Genomic DNA, 19,296 nt, shown 5'->3' on the forward strand with positions numbered 1-19,296 from the left:
AGCCTGCAGTGGCCGCTGGAGGGAAAAGGGGCCTTTCTTTCCCCAGAGACGCCGGAGGGGCCACCCTCCCGAGTGCCCGATTCCGCACAATGAGTCACAGGTAGTTCTGACGGGGTTTCAGCCTGTTCACGACCTTTCGTGATGCTGAAATAGTCACTTATCTTTTTCTGTCAATAAAGAAATATTCTTCATTTAGGGAGAAAAAGATGAAATATTTTAAGTATTGTAAAACACCAAAGAAAAGGTGACACATGAATTCTTAAAAACAAATAGTTTAATTTCATTTTTATCTCAGAAAATAAGCAGGTTTAAAATGAAGTAACAAGTACTTTGGTCTGTCATCATGTGTCACTTTTTTTATGATACTATATTTATTGAAAATGTGAAGATACAGGACCCTTATAAATCTCTGGAATTAAAGATTACCACTGAAGATGAAAACAGATTGGTTTTAAAAAGTCAATTTAGTAAATATTCCATGTTTGCTGTTTGTTTCTATGAGAATATTTGGTATAAACACTCTATAAAATAAGGCAAACTTTGGAAAAGTCATTAATAAAATTTTATGAAATAAGTGTTCAGTCTTAATCTCCTTTAATTTGCAGAGTCACTGGCAAAGTCCATCAGGTGAGGGGAGCGGTGTCAGAGGTCCGGTTTCTATAGCGAAGGAGCCCTTCTCCTGTAGAAAACAGGTTTTCCGGATTAGCATAAGACAGAAAAAAGTGTAACACACACAAGTATTTCAGCCCTGACTGGTGTGGCTCAGCTGGTCGGGCATCAGCCCACAGAGCATAAGGTCGCCAGTTCAATTCCCAGTCAGGGCACGTGCCTGGGGTGCAGGTTTGGTTCCCAAACAGGGTGCTCACAATAGGCAGCCGGTCAATGTTTCTCTCTCCTTCCCTTCTTCCTCTCTCTCTAAAAATAAATAGGATCTTTTTTTTAAAAAATTTAAAAACACAAGTACTTCTATAGTGCAGTAAAAGTGCCATTTTATATTCTTAATTTCCATGATGAAAATAAGTGTACACCAAGTATTACACAATGAATGTGAACCATGTATATTTATTTGGTAATGGCATTTAAAGTTGGCTTTGAGGCTCTGGCTGCTGTGGCTCAATGGGATAAGCACCACCCTGCAAACTGAAAGGTGCCAGTTCAGAGAGGCAACCGGTCGATATTTCTCTCCTTCTCTTTCTCCCTTCCTTCCCTCTCTCCCTAAAAAGTAAATAAAATCTCAAAAAAAAAAAAAATGGTGCCCTGGCTGGTGTGGCTCAGTGGGTTGAGTGTCAGCTTGTGAACCCAAGGGTCACCAGTTCGATTCCCAGTCAGGGCACATGCCTGGGTTGCAGGGCAGGTCCCCAGGAGGGGACGTGCGAGAGGCAACCACACATTGATGTTTCTCTCTCTCTCTCTCCTTCCCTTCCCCTCTCTCTAAAAGTAAGTACATTAAAAAAAAAAAATGGCTTTGAAGGGTTTTTAAACTCTTAGAAAACACTGAAGTTGTAATAAAACATTTTATAATAATACCAATCAACCTCAAAATTTGGAACACTCAGTAGTATTCCACAGTGAGTGACTGCACCTTCTCTGATGTGGGCGAAATCAGTACAGGTAAGACCGCCCCCTAAGGTGCGGTCAGTGCTGAACCCCAACTGTGAGAAGCTGCCTGTGCGCAGACCGGATTTCAAGGTAAGTCTGACGATCAAGCAAAAAGGTAAGTTTGAGAGGGTTTCACCTCCTCCCCTCTGATCTTCACCACCTTTCCACCCTTCAGCTCACCACAGCCTTCATCTTGACTTTCCGTATCTTCACCTTCACCCACGTCTCATTCAGCTTCCCCCAGCTGCTTCCTACACCGTCTCCTCCACTACCTTCTCCATGTTTACCACCATCACCGCCACCCTGACGTTCACGTTCTCCACCTTCATGACCTTCACCACGACCTTGACCACCTTCCGTTGGACTTTAACCATCTTTACCTGGACCTATACTATCCTTGACCTTACCCTTCCCACCCCCTACACGTCACCATCATCTTTACCAGGACTTTCGTCACCTTCGATGTGACGTTCATCACCGTCACCTCAACTTTCACCCTGACCGTCATCTTGACCACCTAGACCTTCCCATTTTCGCCACGTACACCTGCGCCTTCACCAACTTCACTTTCACCACCCACACGTGTTTCACTTCACCGCCTTTCACCTTGACCACTACCTTCACTTCCATCCCTTGACCTCCAGTACCTTCAACTTCTGTGTCTCCACCTCACCATCAGCAACTCACTACTTCTGCCCACTTCACCTTGCTCTGGAGCACAAGGAGTATCACAGCCTCACACGGATCTTTGCCACCGTCACCTTCTTCAACATCACGATTTCACACTCTATGATCTGCCACTTCCAGCTTCACCTCATCCGAATCTTAACACCCTCACCTTCAGGCTCACACAGAACCCCGCCCGTGTCTGGTCAGCGCCTTCCCCTTGGCCCACGGTACCTCCCCTCCACCACCTCTACCTCGGCCTGCAGCACCCGGCCACCGTCCCCTCCGCCACTGGCACTCTTGCCTCCTCCCGCCGGGCCTTCGCAGCCTTCGTCCCCTCTCTCCCACCACATTCACCCTCTCTCTGACCTCTCCGCTGCCACCTTGCGCCACACAGCCGTCCCCTTCTTCCTCACAAACTTCCCCTTCCCCACCTCCTGCTCTCTCACCTACTCGACCTTCCCTACCTTCAGCCTCGCTTTGAACTTCGCCACCTGTACTACACTCACATTCACCTCGACCTGCGCCTCTGTCCCCTCCAGGTCTGGCCTTGCCACCATCACCCTGACTTTCCTCGCCTTCAAGGCCTTCTTCAGCCTCAGCGTCGTCACTATCTTCAACGTCTCACTCTCGAAAGGCAAGGACCACTCTTCTGTCGCCGCTTGCACTTCCTGCACCAGTGCCACCTGCACTGCTTCACCCTGACCGCCACCCTCACCCCGTGCACCGCGCACACGGAACACCCGCACCGCCTTCACCGCCCGCACTGTCGCCGCCTTCACGCTCCGACTGCACCACCCACCACCTTGGCCTGCGCACCCTCAGCTTCACGACCTCCTCAGCCTTTGCCACCCACACACGCCGTCCCCCCTTTCCCCCGGTCCTACCTCTTTCATCTCCCAAATTTCCCCTTCACCATCGTCAGCGTGACCTTCACCCTTGCCGTCGCCCCTTTCACCCTCCCGGTCACTTGAGGTTCAGAGTCTTCACTTTGAACTCCCTCCCTTTTGACCCGTTTCCCCTTTCTTTCACCTTTACCACCTTCTCAGCCGTATCATCTTCACTGTGTCCACCTCCGTCCTCCTGACGCCTGTCCTCACACGTACCTCCCTCAAAGCTGCCACCTTCCCTCCTACCATGTTCACTTTCACCCACACCTTTACCACCTTTACCTTGTTCACTGTCACCGTTTCTCACCGTGTTCTGACCCGAGCCTTCGCACCCTCGCCTTCGCCACCCTGCCTTCCCACCTTTACCTTGCCCCGTCACCCCACCCTCTCCTCCCCACCCGGTTTGTCATCGTTTTCCCCACCCGACTTCACCATCACCTGAGTGTTCCCGCTTTGCCACCTTCGCTGGATGCTCCCCAGCTCCACTCCCTCACCTTCGCCGCCCCATTCACTGCTCACACTCACACACTCACGATCGCCGTGAGTTTCACCAGCTTCAGCTTTACCAGCTTTATCTTCACCTTGACCGTCACCTCCACCACTGCCACTTGTCAGCTTCACCCCCCTGTCACTGAGGCAGCCTTCACTACCTTCGCCTTTACCATCTCCACCCTCAATTCACCGTCAGCCCCTCATCTGGGCTTACCCAGTCACCGTGACCTTGTCACTTTAGCACATGTGCACCGTCACTTTCACCACCTTCGACCTGACCAGTCACCTCCTCGATCGTGACCTGCCCCCCCCCCCTGCAGCGTTACAGACTTCACCTGTACTTCCATCACCTCCATTCTGCACTTCCCCCCTTTCACGTTGACCACCGCCTTCGCCACCCTCACTTTGAACTTAACCTTCTTCAGCTTGACCTGTGTAACACTTCCGCCGCCTTCACCTGTCCCACCCGCCGGTTGCGGTTCACCATCTTCACTACTTTGCCTTCATCTGCTTCGCCTGCACCATTTTTACCACCTTCAACTTGACTGTCACCACCTAAACATTCACCTTCATCTCAGTCTTCACTGTCTTGAAGTTCGTCACCTTTTCCTGCACCGTTTTCACAGTCGTCGCCTGACCGCCTGCCCCTCGACCTTCAACACCGTCACTACGATTCTCAGCAGCTTGAGAGCTACCACTTTCCCCTTGTGCTACTCCGCGCTTGTCTCTGCTCTGCTGATGAAGGGCGCGAAGACTGCGGAAGCGACCGTGCTGGAGGCAGGACCGCTCTGCCCAGCAAACCCCAACAACCCGGCATCGGCGCCGGCTACGCACGCAATGCGGCTCTCACCGGCTCTACGCCGCTGCCCACTTCCCTCCTGTGTGCAACACTGACAAAACCAAGGAACCGGGACACGTACTATTCTGGTTCTGGAGGTGGCCGGATGCTCCGCAGCTTCATTTCATCGAGTCCTTTCCAGTATTTGAAATTGTTGTCCAGGTGCTGCAGCAGCTCTGGCAGGTCTACGAAGGCTGGAGAGAGGGAGGGGAGGGTGAGACCCTTTCACAGCCTCGGCTCAGCGGTCCGGGCCAAGGAGCGAGCGCCCGGGAGAAAAAGGGGACGCGAGGAGGCATCATCTGCGGAGCTCTCAGGGGCACCGGACGGGCCGGAGCAGACGCACGGCAGCTCCTCTAGGGCCTGCTCCGCTGACGGCTCCGATAAACGAAACGGAGGGAGCTCGTCTGCCTGACTCCCACACACAGCGCCTCCGGGGCCGGGGTGGCAGAGACAAAGTGCAGCGAGCCCCCAGCCTCACGGCATTACCGGGAGGGGGGAGGGGGCAGGCCGGGGCCATCTCTCCCGTCCGTGCCTCGCCCCCTCGCCCCCACTGTAGACCCCACTGTAGACCCCATCCGCGTGGCTGTCTGCCCTGCAGCCCTGCCCTGAGAGCGGTTCCGCGGCAGGCACAGCGGGTTCCCCGGGGTACTCGTGGGGCCTCTTTCCTGGGACACCTCCGCCGGACGGGCTTGCGGCCGGCACGGAAGGCTGAGGAAGGGTGCCGCGCGTCTGTCAGGGACAAGCTCACTCTCGGTCGACTCCAGAGTGAGGCCTGGCAGCGAGTGGCCAAGAGCTTCGGGAGGGGCACCGTGGGGCTGCGGAGCCAGCACGGGTGGTTTTGAACCCTCGGTTCTGCACTCCAAGCTGTGGGCCCCAAGGTCAATGCTCTCCTCTATGGAACTGGTGGAATGACACCCGCCCTCGAGGCAGCTAATGAGGGGGTGCACACGGAGGCCAAGCCCCCGGGTCACTGATGGCTTCCTGTTCTCCTCGGTCCTGGAGAGCCTGATCCCCAAGCACAATGGAGAGCGCAGCGGCACACACACACACACACGGCCTGGGGGCTGTATCCGGCCCCCACCCTGTTTCTAGCCGGTGGCAGCGCCGAGCTCTCACTTAACTGTGAAGGAGTAGTTACATGTATACGGTCCTGAAATCACACTCAGCCCTTTGCAGGCCACCGCCAGGCTGATGCTACTCCCTACTTACTGCTCGGTCACGCAGGAAACATCCTCTCGCAGTTCTTACCGTCCCAAGCATCGAACATGCCTGTGATGAAGTAGTCGATGAAGGAGATCTGGGACTTGGGGATGCTGCAGGTATTTCTGTCAAACACCGGCATCACCACAGGTAAGTTCTGCTGCTTTTCTTCGTCGGTCTGCAGGGCAGAAGACGCCAGAATTACAGAACCCCAGTGTCTGCTCTGCTCTGCTCCGCCAGAGCCCCAAGCAACACAACCGGACCTGCCACCAGACACCAAGTTGTTCCCAGAGTGGGGGCTCCTTTGTGCCGGGAGGGCCTGAGGACACCCCGCCTGTGCTGTCACCGCCTGGAAGCCGCCTCCTAAGGACTATTTTTCGGACTATAAGATGCACTCCCCCCTGGCTAGTGTAGCTCAGTGGATTGAGTGTGGGCTGCACACCAAAGCATTGCAGGTTCGATTCCCAGTCAGGGCACATGCCTAGGTTGCAGACCATGGCCCCCAGCAACCGCACATATGATGTTTCTCTTTCTCTCTCTCTTTCTCCCTCCCTTCCTTCTCTAAAAACAAATAAATAAAACCTTAAAAAAAAAAAAATGCACTCCCACCCACCCATATTTGGGAGGAAAATGGGGGTCAGTCTTATAATCCAAATGTAGCTTTATATTTACATTGATGAAATATTATGTTATTTATGTTACTAAGTATTTTATCCCATTTTTTGCTTCAAAAATTTTTTTCCTATTTTCCTCCTCTAAAACCTAGGTGCATCTTCTGGTCCAAAAAATCCGGGTGAGCTTTTGAAGGGTACCTATAGTGCACCCACACGCTGCCACTGCTCCGCTGTCCCTGTCACGGCCCCACCACGGCACCCCCAGCCCAGGTGGTGGTTCCCGGGCCTGACACCAGCACGGTGACAGGGAGAAGCAACACCCTTCCCAGAAGAGGAACCAGGGGCTGCTTCTCTTCTCAGGCCACAGAATCTTACTAGGAAACTTTCTGAATACCCTTGAGACCCTTGAAGTTAAAGGAAAATGAAAACCCTCTTCATCCCAGAGCCTTTTTAATTTTTTTATGTCGAGTCACGCGTCACTTAACGATGGGGACGCGCGTCCTCGGGACGCGCTGCCGGGCGGACATGGCAGCGCGCCCACACACACACACACCTGGGCGCCACGGCCCGCGCAGCGAGCTGCTGCCTGAGCTGGAGCAGTGGCGACTGTCCGTGCATCTAACCGTGGAAAGGGTACGGGAAAACAGGGTTCCCCCGAGGCGGGCACTTCCCAGCACTGGAGCTCCCAGGACTGGGCTGCTGTGGGTGAGCGGGGAGTGTGAGGGTCAGGACGAGACTGTGCCCGCCTGCAGACCGTGTGAACCCCGGCCCCCAAGCCCCCCCCCCCTGCCCCCGCTCCCTCCCAGGGGGTCAGACACCGGACGCGACGCTGTCAGTGCTGCCCCGGCACAGGGCTGTGGGCCGGGCCGACGGGAGGACCCAGGAGACATCTGCGCGTGAGGCAGGGTCACCAGACAGTGACTGTCAGCGGGGGTGAACGGGGCCCGAGGGCCAGCAGGGAGAGGAAACCGGGACGCAGCGGGACAGAAGTGCAGGGACTGCCGAGGCGATGTGGCCTTGGCTGCTGCGTGTTACAGCAGTGGTCAGGGTAGGGAACTTGGGGGCACTCCCAAAAAAAGAGGCTTTAACACGGAGAGGGTGTAGGGCTGAGGCCTCAGATTTAAACTCTGGAAATTGGTTTTTCTTCCCACGGACCTCGTCTCACACGAGGGGCTCTGCCTGCACTGACCTGCCGAAAGAAACGACTCGGCTTCACACCATCACACGCTGAGAACGCTGCCCAAGTGCGGGGGCCACAGAGAGCTCTCGCTGCAGCGGCAGGGGCTCCCCCTGCGGGGCTGCGCTCCCGTCCCGGATCGCGGGTCCGCAACAAGGGGTGTCGGGTAACGTTCCCCAAGGACCACCGAGCCAGGTCTGGGCAGGCCACACCCAAGTCTGCGGTGCCCGAGACCGGGCCCTCCACGCTGGGACAGGTCGGTGGCCGGGTGAGAGGGAGTCCCTGTGCGCTCAGAGCTGAGGTGCCAGGAGTGGTGACAGGAGTCGACTGCCGAGCCCCACAGATGCCGTTCCCATCAGAGAAAGGAAGTCGAGGAACCTCAGAGGCCGCGTCCTACCTGAGAAAAATACTCTTCCGAGATGCGTGCAGCCCACTCGATGCACTGCTCCAGGGGCCGGCAGGGGTTGGACACGTCAGCGCACTTGATCAGCATCCGCTTGATCAGAGCCCGGTTCTCCGGGGTCTTGAGAGCAGTGTTCATGGCTTCTTGGTCTTCCTCCGTTTTCTGGAACATGGAGTGGAGCGGAAGGCAAATCAAAACGGGTGCCCTGGCGGCACAGCGAGGCCCTGCCCGGGATCCACGGTGAGGGGCTCCCGGAACAGGCGCTGGGCACAGCGCGCGGCCCCTCACTTCACAGGGGAAGCCGAGGCCCAGGGAGAGCTGCCGCCCCCGCAGAACAGGCACGGTGGGGAGCGGCGGGAGCGCGGCCCCGAGGACTCCAACCTGCCCCCCTGGATTGTCCAAGAAGGGAGGAATGGTCTTCCCTCCAAGTCCACTGATCTAAAATGTGACCCTCCCTCCAGAGGTTTACATCTATGTTTTTGGACATCCTATTTTTTTTCCTGACAAGATTTTGTCCTATAAATAGTTTGGCCCGTGGAGATTAAACTAGATGAGTCGACAACGCACAGGGACAGGGACACGGGCCCCTGACGTCGGTCCTCTCGGCGGCCTCCCTCACCTCACTCTCCTCCATTGCCGCCAAGGGCTTGTTGACGCTGTTGATGAACTTGTTGACGTGCTCGAAGTGCTTTGTCATCTCCGTGGCCAAGACCATGTCGATAATAGCCTGGCGCAGGGTCCGATAGTCGTTCCTGTTTCGTGTGATAAAGGAGAGGCCGCCTCAGACCCCAGGTCCAGACCGGGCAGGCAGGGACTCCTGGGAACCGGCTGTCACCCAGATGCGTGTCCGCTGTGGCCCAGGTTCTCACGTCACCGGGAGGCACAGGAGCCACGGACGTGGAAGTGCCAGGTGAGCGCCTCCATCGTTTCGCGGGGGGAACCGCAAAGGAAGTGACAATCGGAGGCTTAAGGGCAGGACCTCACAGACGAGTCCACGTGACTGTCGTCCCGCAGTGCGAGGCACATGGTTCTCAGGACACAACAGACACGCACGAGGGGCAAGCACAGCCCGTGGTCTCGGGGGGACGGAGGTCTGTGCTTGTGAAGGACGCACCCGTGCGAGGCCCCCGCCGCCTCAGTGCCCAGACACGCGGACGGCAGACCCTCTGAGGGCCGAGCAAGTCACGGGGAGCGCTGGGCGCCTCTTCCTCCAGCAGCGGCCTTTCTGTATTTACAAATGTTTATTTTTTTTGAGGGTGCAAACCATAAATTAGAAAGTCAGAAGGCACAGAGAATAAGAAATGAAACCTGCCCTTTCTCCAGTCACCCCCCCTGGTGCCCTGCCCCTCTCCCTGGAAGCAGCCAGTTGTCAGGGTCTCGAGTCCTCCCCAGAGGCCACGGGCGTGCGTGCACCCACACCCGGGCGACTGCGGACACACCCACTCTAACCCCCCCTCTGAAAGTCCGGAGCGCGGCAGAACAGAGCTCAGCAAAACCAGGAGTCTCCTTTTCATAAAGTCTCAAATCCCAGGCTGAAACTTTCCTTAAAAATCCAAATTAGGAAGTAGTTACGGGCACAGTTGTTCATACGGAAAATGATACGGTAATGAAAAGATAACACGAGAGGAAGCTGTACCGTGTACTCACTCACGACTGGGACCCTGTGTGTGCCCACCCCCGTGCCCCTCCCGACAGAAGGCACTCCCCGCTCCTGACACGCAGCTCCCGTCACCGGACACTGAGGCACCGCGATGAACAACAGGCATGTGACACTGTGGTCGCAGCTTAAGAGCCGAGTCAGATGTTAGACGAGTAATGAAAAATGGTTACTTAAAAATGGGGCCAGCGCTACGAAGGAACCTGTGACTGAATACTCAGTGTGAGGGGCCAGGGGAATGCCAAGGGAGGGACGTGGGGACAGAGAACACGGGAGGTTTGTGGCGCACAGGAGGGCAGCGTGGGCTGTCCGGGCAGATGGCAGGCCGAGTCCCTGAAAGCTCGAGGGGCCAGCATTGCACCTCCTTGTCTCCAAACGTCAAGACGCAGAGCAGCTCAGCCCTGAAACCACTGCGCTGAGTGCAAGGCGCCAGTCTGGAAAGACGGCAGAGCGCGCACGCCCCGTCGGGGTGGCGCGTCCAGACCTGGGGGGTCTGCGGGGACGGGAAGGGGCGCGGTGGCGGCCTGGGGCGGGGGGGGGGGTGCGGGGAGTGAGGTGACCGCGCAGGAGTCTGATTCTGGGCGCAGGGGATGACGATGTCCTGAGGTGGGTGGCGGCCAGGCTGCCATGCTCTGAGTGGAGACCCCACACCCTTCAGACGGTGAACGGGACGGCGCGTGCCTGCGTCTCAGGGCCGCCGTTCACGGCGAGAGGGAGGGGCCCGACGCACTCCCGCGGCCACTCCCCTCACCTCTCCATGTTCTTGAAGATGTTGCACTTGTCGTCTCCAGCGGTCAGCTGGAAGGCCAAGGCCGCGTGGTGGCTCTCCAGCACGGCGAGGTCATTGTACAGGACGGCCAGCTCGCTGCCCGCGTTGCACAGGAAGGAGTTCGTCCGCCCGGGGTGGTCCACGTCGTGAACGGTGGCTGCAATGAGGGCTGCGGCCTCATCGAGCGGGTCTAGAGTTTGCTGAAAACAAGAGACCTTTAAAAAACCGGGGCACTGAGCTGGCGCGAGGTCGCCTTCTGTATAGTTTTCTTCCTGCCTTACCACTTTAACGTAAGAGCGTCTCAGGCTTCTGAGGAAAGCATACTGTCGAGCAGATCCAGTTTCCCTACCTCTCTGCTGTCAACGCTGCACTTTCACACGCGTTTTAGGAACATTACCGGATTCTCAGTCTCGACAAGTTAGGGGCTCAACAAAATACGGGGCGTCCTCAACAGAGAGGAGTAAGTGGCTGAATTGTAGGATGGGAATTATATCTCAGTAAATGATGTTAAACTTGTTTTAATTCAGCTTTCTGAATATATATGTTTGCATGTTATCTGCGGAGCAGTTCAGAAGCAATCAACTACATCAGAGGTGCCGTCACCCTTGCACGCTGATCCACACTGACTTTCGTACTTTATGGACCAGTCTGCTCTCTGCATTCTGATCCCGGCTAGGTCTTGGGAACGGTCTTTCTCTAAAACCAGAACACAGACACCCGAGGGAATGAGGGGAGGGAAACTGCGAGACCCCGCTCTGAGGTGGTCCGCCTTCGGGCTGGGGAACAGCCTGTGGTCAGCACACCCACGTGCCAGGCACGACCTCGCCCCTCCCCGGACTCTGGGGACGGGCAGGGGCTCGGAAGCGGTGACAGCTGACACCTGGCTGGCTGGACACGTCTCCAGGTTCGGGCGAGCCCCCCAGAGGGAGGAACAGCCCTCTGCTGCCTGGCTGGCTTTCTCCCCGGGTCCCCACTGCTGCTCCTCACACTCCCGAGGGCCAGCTGGGCTCCCGTCCTGAGCGCCCGCAGGAACGCCCCAGAGCTACAGTTGAGCCTCCCGCCTGCTTCTCCTGTGGCCGCAGCCTCCCGGGCCAGGCCTCGTGGCCGCGGGAGCGCCCCTGAGCAGTCACGCCGCGCGGCAACCCGGCGGGGGTGCAAACAGCGCCGACACCACTCACCTTTATCCTCTCCCTGCAGAGGAAGTAGGCGGTGGCGTGCAGCACGTCGGCGGCGTGCGTCGAGTTGTGGTAGGGGTTGGAGGAGTGGTAGTTGGCTTCGATGATCTGCAGCCACGACCTCAGCGTTGTCTCGGAGCAGTTCAAGAATTCACAGATTCCAAAACGAGTGAAGATCTTGAGACTGAGATAAATTAAAGGCCTACGAAGAGACACATGCAGAGCATTAATGCAGAGTAAGAGGCAAAGCGTTTGGAGCCCCGAACAGGGTCAGATCCAACGAGCAAACCCGAGTCCGGCCTCAGAGAGGGCGAGGGCGGCCAAGGGGCGCTGGCCTCTCCGGCGCCCTCTCTCTGGGGTGGCAGCAGGTAGCTCAGCGCGAGCCTGGTTCCCATTCGGGCCTCGGGGCTCTGGGCCGGTGCTTCCCCCTGGCACGCGAGGGCTCAGGCCCCTGCTCGCACTACCGGGTTCCTCACAGTCAGCATGTTTGTGGCCAAGCTAAACTTGTGCCACCTTGAACCCTACCTTCTCCTCTGGACCCGTGCCACTGGCCAGGTGTCCTACCTGAAGACAGTAACAGTTTCTAATGACCACACATGAGACTGACGCGTCACGTGCCACGTGCCGGTCTCCACAACCTGGAGGTGGCTGACGACTGAGAGGAAGTCCCCCTTAGAAGGTGACCGACCGGCTGCCAAGTCCGTGGTCAGAAGGTCGAGGAGTGTGGCTCTGCTGAGGCAGTGCCCAGAGGTGGTCAGGCTCACGGGACTGGAACTCACCTGCCGTGGCCCAGGCCCCGTGACCACCCTGCCCCTGTGTGGGGAGCTCTTTGCCACCGTCTCTGCCCGTGTCAGGGACGCGGAGGCAGACTGCATGAGGAGGCTGACCCGTGGTGAGCGTGAGCGAGGGCAGGGCCGCGGTGGGGACAGCTCACCCAGGTGAGGAGTGGCCCCGCGGTGACCCCCCCGAGAGCACACCTGTCCCGGGACTGCCTCTGCCCACCACGTGAAGAGCCTCCCACCTGGAGGGTGGCCCGGCCAGTGTCAGCTCTGTCACATCCCTCTCCCGGGTGCCAGGCCGGCCACAGCGCTGCGGTTCACAGCTCTCCTCCGAGGAGGCACAAAGTTGAAGGTGCAATCCCAGTCCTCCCCCAGTCCGTGGACCCACCCAGTCTGGGGTGACCAGAGTCTTGGGTGTCCCCATGCCTGTCACCAGCACGGCAGCTGAGATCTGGGGACAGCTTTTCTCCAATACGTGTGTTGGCATATTTGTGATTTCCAGCTCTAGGCTCTGAGGAGGGCCTCTTTGCCACTACTGTGACACATCACTACCCGCAGGCGAAACCGGTGTCTGTGTTTTACAGACACCCCCTGCTGTTTGGAGCCATAGCCACTCGCTAGGTTTCGTGCTTTCCGTGGGTCTGCTGTCTCCTCAGCGGGCGGGGCCCGGCAGACCTGCCCTGGCTTCTCCCGGCCTCTCGAGCTCCGATGCGGGGGCTCTCGCTGCCCCGCTCCTCTTCCCTGAGCCTCCTCCCGGGGAGCGGACACCAGCTCCGTGCAGAGCCCGCACGACTGCTCGTGGGGCTTCCCCGACAGGCCTCTCTGCTCGCCGAGCGAGCTCCCCACGCACTCACCTCTTCTGAGTGGCAGCCTCCAGCTCGAAAATATCGAAGTCCCAGTAGTCCTCATTCTCTATGGCCCGCGCTATCCGCGGCGGCACGTCGTGCAGGGTGACGGGAGTGATGATACTGCTGGAAATGTGGTGCAGGCCTGGGGCTGGGGAATCCGGGGAACAGCGTTAGCAGGCTTTAGGGCGTCAGCTCTCCCCGAGGGGGCGGTGCTGTTTCTGAGGGTTCATGACCTGCCCAGAAGCTGCTGACGGATGAGTAAAACCGTCTAAAAAATGTACTTTCATCACTTAAGCTTGACTATAATGTTAATAGTGATCCAAAAATTAAAGAAAAACTTACCTTTTGTGGAAAGAACATATTCATTCCCGGATAACTTTCGCAAACCATCCTGATAAAAATCAAGGAAACAAAAAAGGGGAGGTCACCATCAGGTCACAGCTGTTCTTCTCGAAGACCCGGGACAGTCGGGCCCGGGGGACAGTTACGGGAGCCCCTGCCCCTCTGGCACGCACACGGCCTGCCTGGAAGGGCCGGCTAAACCCAGGACCGCACCGGGAACCGTGCCGCCCTTTCTGAAGTCACCGGATGTCTCAGAAATTAGGGCTGAGACCTCAAGACTCCAGAAAGCAGGAACTGGAGGGAAGGTGAATTTTATTCCCAACCAACACAAAGATGACAGAGAGCAAGGGACTGATCTGTTTTCCACCAGGTGGTTCCTCCCTCGTGAGACCTCTCTCCGAGACGGCTGGCTGGAGGCGGCACCCGGGCCCCCCCAGAGCCCATGGGGCAAAGCCCCCTCCTAATCAGATGGTCCCAGTCGTCCTCCCCCATGGAGTCCCCAAATCTGTAGGATGTGTGGTGGAGGGAAACCGTGCCCCATCCCCTGGGGCCTCTTTAAAAATATTTTTTTTCTTTCTGTTTTGTGATGTAGTATACAGAAAATTTTTTTTTCTGTCCTGGTATTTAAAATCTTTAATAAAACAATTAAGTTTCATTGACATAAGCTGCTCGTAGAACCCCTAAGCGAACGGGGAGCCCAGCTCAGCAGACCCCGAGGGTGTGCCCCGCCCCGCTCTGCCCCAAGCCCCGGTGGCTGGGGGGAGGCGGCAGGGGGAAGATGGCAGCGGACGGGGAGCCCTTGCAGCCCAGCCCGAGAGCGGATGGCCGTGGGACCAACAGCAAGAGCAGGCTCCGGGCAGCGGCCCAGCTCGCACACTCACAGTCATCAGGCCCCCCACGAGGTCGCTGGCGTGGGGGTCGTCGTCCTTGACGCCAAGCTGCGGCGAGTACAGCTCAGTGGTTCTCAGGATTTCCAGCACGCGGTCTAAGGCTTCTGTCACGGGCGTGGGGCTGTTCTCCTGCGCAGCGTTGATAATGTTGATCACCTGCAGCGTGGGAGGACAGGCCTGAGGTTCGTAACCGTGACAACAGCAGCAAAACCGCCTGGAGAGCCAAGCTGGCCGCGCCCGGCCCACTGGTCACGGCTCGTGCCCGCTCCCCGCTCCCCAGAGGCGGCGGCTCCCTGGACGAGGACGGCACTGTGGCTGCTGCTGCGGGCCCGTCTCTTCCCAGTGGGAACGGGCGCCTGGGAGAACAAGGGCGTCCCTGCTCAGAGGGGACCGACCGCCACGCGCCTCACCTTGGTGATGGGCGCCTCGATGGTCATGGAGTGTATCCGGGCCATGGAGGAGTGTCGCCTCTGGCTGGCCACTGTGGAGGGACCACGAGAGCAGAGGTCAGCGTAGGCGCGGTCTCGAGCACCTGTCTCGAGCCAGGGCCCCACGTCCCCGCCACCTCAACCCCCCCCTGGGCCGCAGAGGGCTCGGGGCCAGGACTGCCCGGCCCGCCGAGCTTCCTTCCCACCCGGAGGGCCCACTCCGCTTCCTTCGGTTCCAGGCACTGGGGAGCCCGAGCCCCTGACGTCAGAGAGAGGACAGGAGACAACCCGGCACGCCGCGGCCGGACAGCCTCCTTTTGTCCTCACAACAATGAGGCTTTACACCGACTCGCCGCTGCCCAGGAGCGAGGACGCTCTGGACAGCAGTGCCGTCCGCCCCTCCGAGTGGCAGGAACTGTGACTGCAGGTCGCAGTGACCTGGAGCACACCCACTCCTGGCTCCAGTCTCCGGCGCATCGTTTGGCGTCTGCACGGCTGTGCCTACGCTCGCTCGACAGAGCAGGCAACTGCTGACAGAGGCAGGCAGCAACGCCGCGGCCCTGGGGCTCGTTCCCTCTCTGTCGCCCCTGCGAGACGCGGTTCTTTTGGGTGCCGGGGGGGGGGGCCTGGGCAGGAAAACACGCTCACACAGAGTCCTGTGTGTCTCCCTGAAAGCGCCACTATCAGGCCCAGGGCTCCGACCAAAGGCCTGAAAGGAACACACAGTGTTCGCAGGCTGGTGTGGCCGCCCCACATCACCAGACCGAGCCCCCGAGAGGAACGCGTGCTTGGTGCGTCCCTCACAGGCCAAACGCCGCTCACCTCCCCACCACGAGGGAAGCTGCTACGGCAAACTGCAACCCACAGTGAAATACAGTCCAGTCCTCACTTAACGCCACTGATAGGTTCGTGGAAACTTCTGTTTTAAGCAAAAAGACATACAAGAAAACCAATTCTACCCTAGGCTAATTGGTATAAAGAAGAGTTGAATTCCTACAGCATATTTGTGGTCACAAAACATCACCGAACTTGTAAATAAAAACAAAAGGCCTTTCTAATATTAAACGCTGAAGTACGGTGTACACACGAGATGGTTATTTTTGAACCTGCCTATTCCGGTTCAGGGTCAAGGGTGGCTGGAGCCTCCCTGGGCAGCTGAGGTGCAGGTGGGACCCCTTCCATCGCAGGGGCACCCCTAGATGGAGACACCTAGACACACGCGTCTACCTAACACACACATGTGGGAGGAAAGCTGGGGACTGGGAGCGAACCCACACAGGCGTGGGGAGAACCGGCACCACCCCCCCCCCCCCCCCCCGCACATACACACACAGCGACCCGGCCAGGAACCGATCTTTTTCTACCAACGCTGAACGAAATAATGTTCTTCGAGGAACTGCTGCATATTAACAATTTCCAAATGCGTCCCTCCACAGGAGGCAAACACAAGGCCTATGGGCCGAGCCCAGCGCTCCACCTTGTTTTATCCGGCCCGGCACCTTGTTTCCTTGCCCCAGTTAAGGAGTAGTTAAGATCCTAAAGCTACATTCAGCCCTTTGAAGGCAAACGCAAAGCTGATGTGGCCCCTGATATGAAAATGAGTTTGACATCCCTGCCTCATACCAGTACAGCAGATGAACTACAGAAGAGACAGTGAAATGTACATTTCCTTTTTCTTTATCCTCTGAGTGCACCAAAAGGCTCAGGAGGGGGCCCACTGGCAGGAGCGGGAACAAAGGGAGGAATGACACAGGTGGCCAGAAGGAGCTGTCCCCTGTGTGGACTGGAGGCGGGCAGTGGCCCGGAGATAAGCTGGGGAGCGCCGGGCCGCACGAGGTCAACACGGCACGGTCGTCTTGGGCACCTACGTTCGTTTGCTCGGGAGGCCACACTTCTGACGTCCAGGGAGTTCTTCCTCTTGTCTTTGTGCTTGCCTGGCTGACTATCTGTGGAGACAGACGACAGAGCACCCGATCAAAGGGATACGAACGCGCTGAGAGAAGTGCCAACGTAAAAAATTTTAAACAAAACTTAAGAGTCAGAACACCATTCAGGTTGCCACAAAAACCAGCACAGCGCCTCACAGAGATGACTATGAAGATGAGGCTGGGGGGCCTGAGTTTCTCGCACTGCCCCACCTGGCACGATGACGCACCTGGAGTCTCAAGACGCGAAGTGAGGGCCAGCAGAACCCCGGCCACAGCCCTACACAACCGAGGAACACGGCAGGGGAACTCTGGTCGCCGGCCCCACTTCCTCTGAAGGAAAACACCTTTTATGTGTGTCTCCTACAATACGAGGTCTCCAATGCCCTGGGGAAGGACGTGCCTCCCCTCCAAGGACAGTTCAAGAGCCCTGGTTCGGGGTACGTGCCTGGTTTACCTCCCCACCCCACCCCCCCTGCCACTTTCTGTGAACAGCGCCGTTCCTCTCCAGGGCTCCAAATGGGTTGTCTCACCTCTCTCCCCGACCCCACACCGATCAAGGACAAAGCACCACTGCCCTTCCTGCCCCCTCCCCGGGCTCCTGCTGGGTGCCATGTGTGGTGCTGAGCCCCTCCCACCTGCCCCCATTTCACAGACGAGGAAACTGGGGGCAGCTGCGCCAGCTCAGGCCTTCCACCTGCAGGCGTGCCTGCTCCACCCGGTCGTGGTCCCTCCCCGGGAGTGGCTCTCGAGCAGGACCTGGATGCAGCCCACCATCGAGACCCCTTTCACATGCTGTTTGCTACACTCGCCTCTCCACGGGCACTGACTGTGACCTTGCCACCCTCACGGCCGACTTCTGTGCCGCTTCATCTGAAGGACACAATTCTTGCCCGACCTGACCTGTGGTGCCTGACAGGACGGATCCCTCTTTCTGGAAACTCCTGGTTTGCAGAAGGCCATGCTCCTGGCTTCCCTTGCATCTCTCACTGTTCCTCCTGCATGGTCCCCTTTCTTAACCAGCCCCATCCCTCTGTTCCCAGATGTCTCTGCTGATTCCTTCTCTGCTTGGAAAACACAATCTCCTTGGGTGGTCCCACCCTTCCTTCAGCTTTAGGTAACTCCGGGCTTGCTGCTTTGTCCTGAGCTCCGGACTTCATCTTACCTGGGCACCTCCATTTGGCCACCCCCCAGGCACTCCAGACGAACTCATTACCTTCTCCCAAACCCACTCTTTGTCCCAGGTCACCGAGTGCAGGGGAGGCAAGTCCCCTATGGCCCCCCTGCCCTGATCTCCACGCCACCCCATCTGTCAGCTAAATCCGTGACTCAGTCTCCTACGTGCATCTTTCACCTGTCCCTCCCGGCTTTAACGGCAGCTCCCTTCACTGGCCCCCACTCCCTGACCTTGCCCTGGTTATCAACCCATCTCCAAAGGCAGCCAAGGGGCCTTTCGAGAAGGAAAACCTGGCCAGACCTCTCTCCCAGTGAGAACATTTCAGCAGCTCCTCCTTGCTGTCAGGATAAGTGTGAAGGTCCCCAGTGTGGCTCCCAGAGCTCTGTGATCTCTGGACCCCCTGCAGCCCTTGGGGACCATTTATGATGAGCCAGCTCGCCCCCCCCAGCTGGTGCCCGGCACTGACCGCTCGCCTGCACCTGGGAGGGCACCTCTCCCACACCGCCTTCCTCACCTGGTTAACTGTCACCCTTGGAAGGTGCAGCTAAGAGGAGGTACCTGTGTCCTAACCTTTGAGGATCTTCCCCCAATGCCTCCCCAGCCCACCTTGCACTGCCGGCCACCGCCTGCTGTGTGCTCCGTCCTCCTCACCAGCTGTGAGTGACGGGAGAGCAGGAGAGTCCGCCTTTCCCCTTCCTCGGGGCCGGCGCCGCCCAGCACAGAACGGATGCTCAGCAGACACACAGCTGTCTGCCAGAGTGCCTGCACGGGCCTGTGTGCACATGAGGGCGCCCCTCGATGCCCCGGCTCCCCTACTGCAAACCCGTCAGCACCTCCGGGACTGAGGGTGACTCGCTGGCAGTCAAGGACAGGACGGTCTGCCCGCAGCAGCCTGCCCTTCCTCTCTCCGTGGTCCGGGCCACGCGTGGGCTGTGTAGGCACGGCTGCCGCCCCTCCGTCTCAGGTGCAGCCCTGACACCGGCTACTTCTGCGTCTGACGGAGAACACCTCGGCCTCTCCGCACACTCACTCCTCCCCTCCGCCTCCCGGCCCCGGTGCCCCTCCTCCCCGAGCTGCGTTGGAGATTCGCATCCACACAGCTGCCTGTTCGGACTGGGCAGTGGACTCGGTTGTTCCTTCGTCCACTCAGCACACATTTACTGGGGGCTACCATGTCCCCACGCCAGGCGCCAGGGATGCGAAGTGGAAAAGGTTTGGTCCAGGGCACGAGGGCGGGGAACTCAGAGTTGCAGCAGTGATTTTGGGGCACAGAGGGAGCCCCAAGGAGGAAGTGACTCTGGTCTGGGGGAGCGGCAGAGCGGGGGTAAGCTAAGAGGCAAGGAAACAGCTGGTGCAGACGGAGCGGAGTGCAGCTGGAGAGAAGCAAGCGGCGTGTGTCCGAGGACGGGGCTGTGGCGGGAACGGAG

General features: G+C 58.2%; 1 protein-coding gene across 2 annotated transcripts in view; it reads right to left on the minus strand.

The window, feature by feature from the left end:
* Positions 1-348: 348 nt before the first annotated feature.
* PDE8A (phosphodiesterase 8A) overlaps positions 349-19,296 on the minus strand; it is an 87,811-nt gene continuing 68,863 nt past the window's right edge. The window contains exons 12-23 of one of the 2 annotated variants that reach the window (XM_036012333.1): positions 16,636-16,713; positions 14,750-14,820; positions 14,331-14,495; positions 13,450-13,498; positions 13,114-13,249; positions 11,484-11,682; positions 10,288-10,505; positions 8,499-8,631; positions 7,874-8,041; positions 5,755-5,863; positions 4,568-4,679; positions 349-679 (exon numbers count right to left, since the gene is read on the minus strand). In XM_036012333.1, coding sequence (XP_035868226.1) covers position 679; positions 4,568-4,679; positions 5,755-5,863; positions 7,874-8,041; positions 8,499-8,631; positions 10,288-10,505; positions 11,484-11,682; positions 13,114-13,249; positions 13,450-13,498; positions 14,331-14,495; positions 14,750-14,820; positions 16,636-16,713 — 1,439 coding nt within the window. In that variant the 3' untranslated portion in view covers positions 349-678. Of the gene's footprint in view, positions 680-4,567; positions 4,680-5,733; positions 5,864-7,873; positions 8,042-8,498; positions 8,632-10,287; positions 10,506-11,483; positions 11,683-13,113; positions 13,250-13,449; positions 13,499-14,330; positions 14,496-14,749; positions 14,821-16,635; positions 16,714-19,296 lie in introns of both variants that reach the window. The other variant, XM_028502276.2, reaches the window with a different exon arrangement.

Source organism: Phyllostomus discolor, chromosome 12 (genome assembly GCF_004126475.2).
Source record: "Phyllostomus discolor isolate MPI-MPIP mPhyDis1 chromosome 12, mPhyDis1.pri.v3, whole genome shotgun sequence".
Taxonomy (NCBI): domain Eukaryota; kingdom Metazoa; phylum Chordata; class Mammalia; order Chiroptera; family Phyllostomidae; genus Phyllostomus; species Phyllostomus discolor.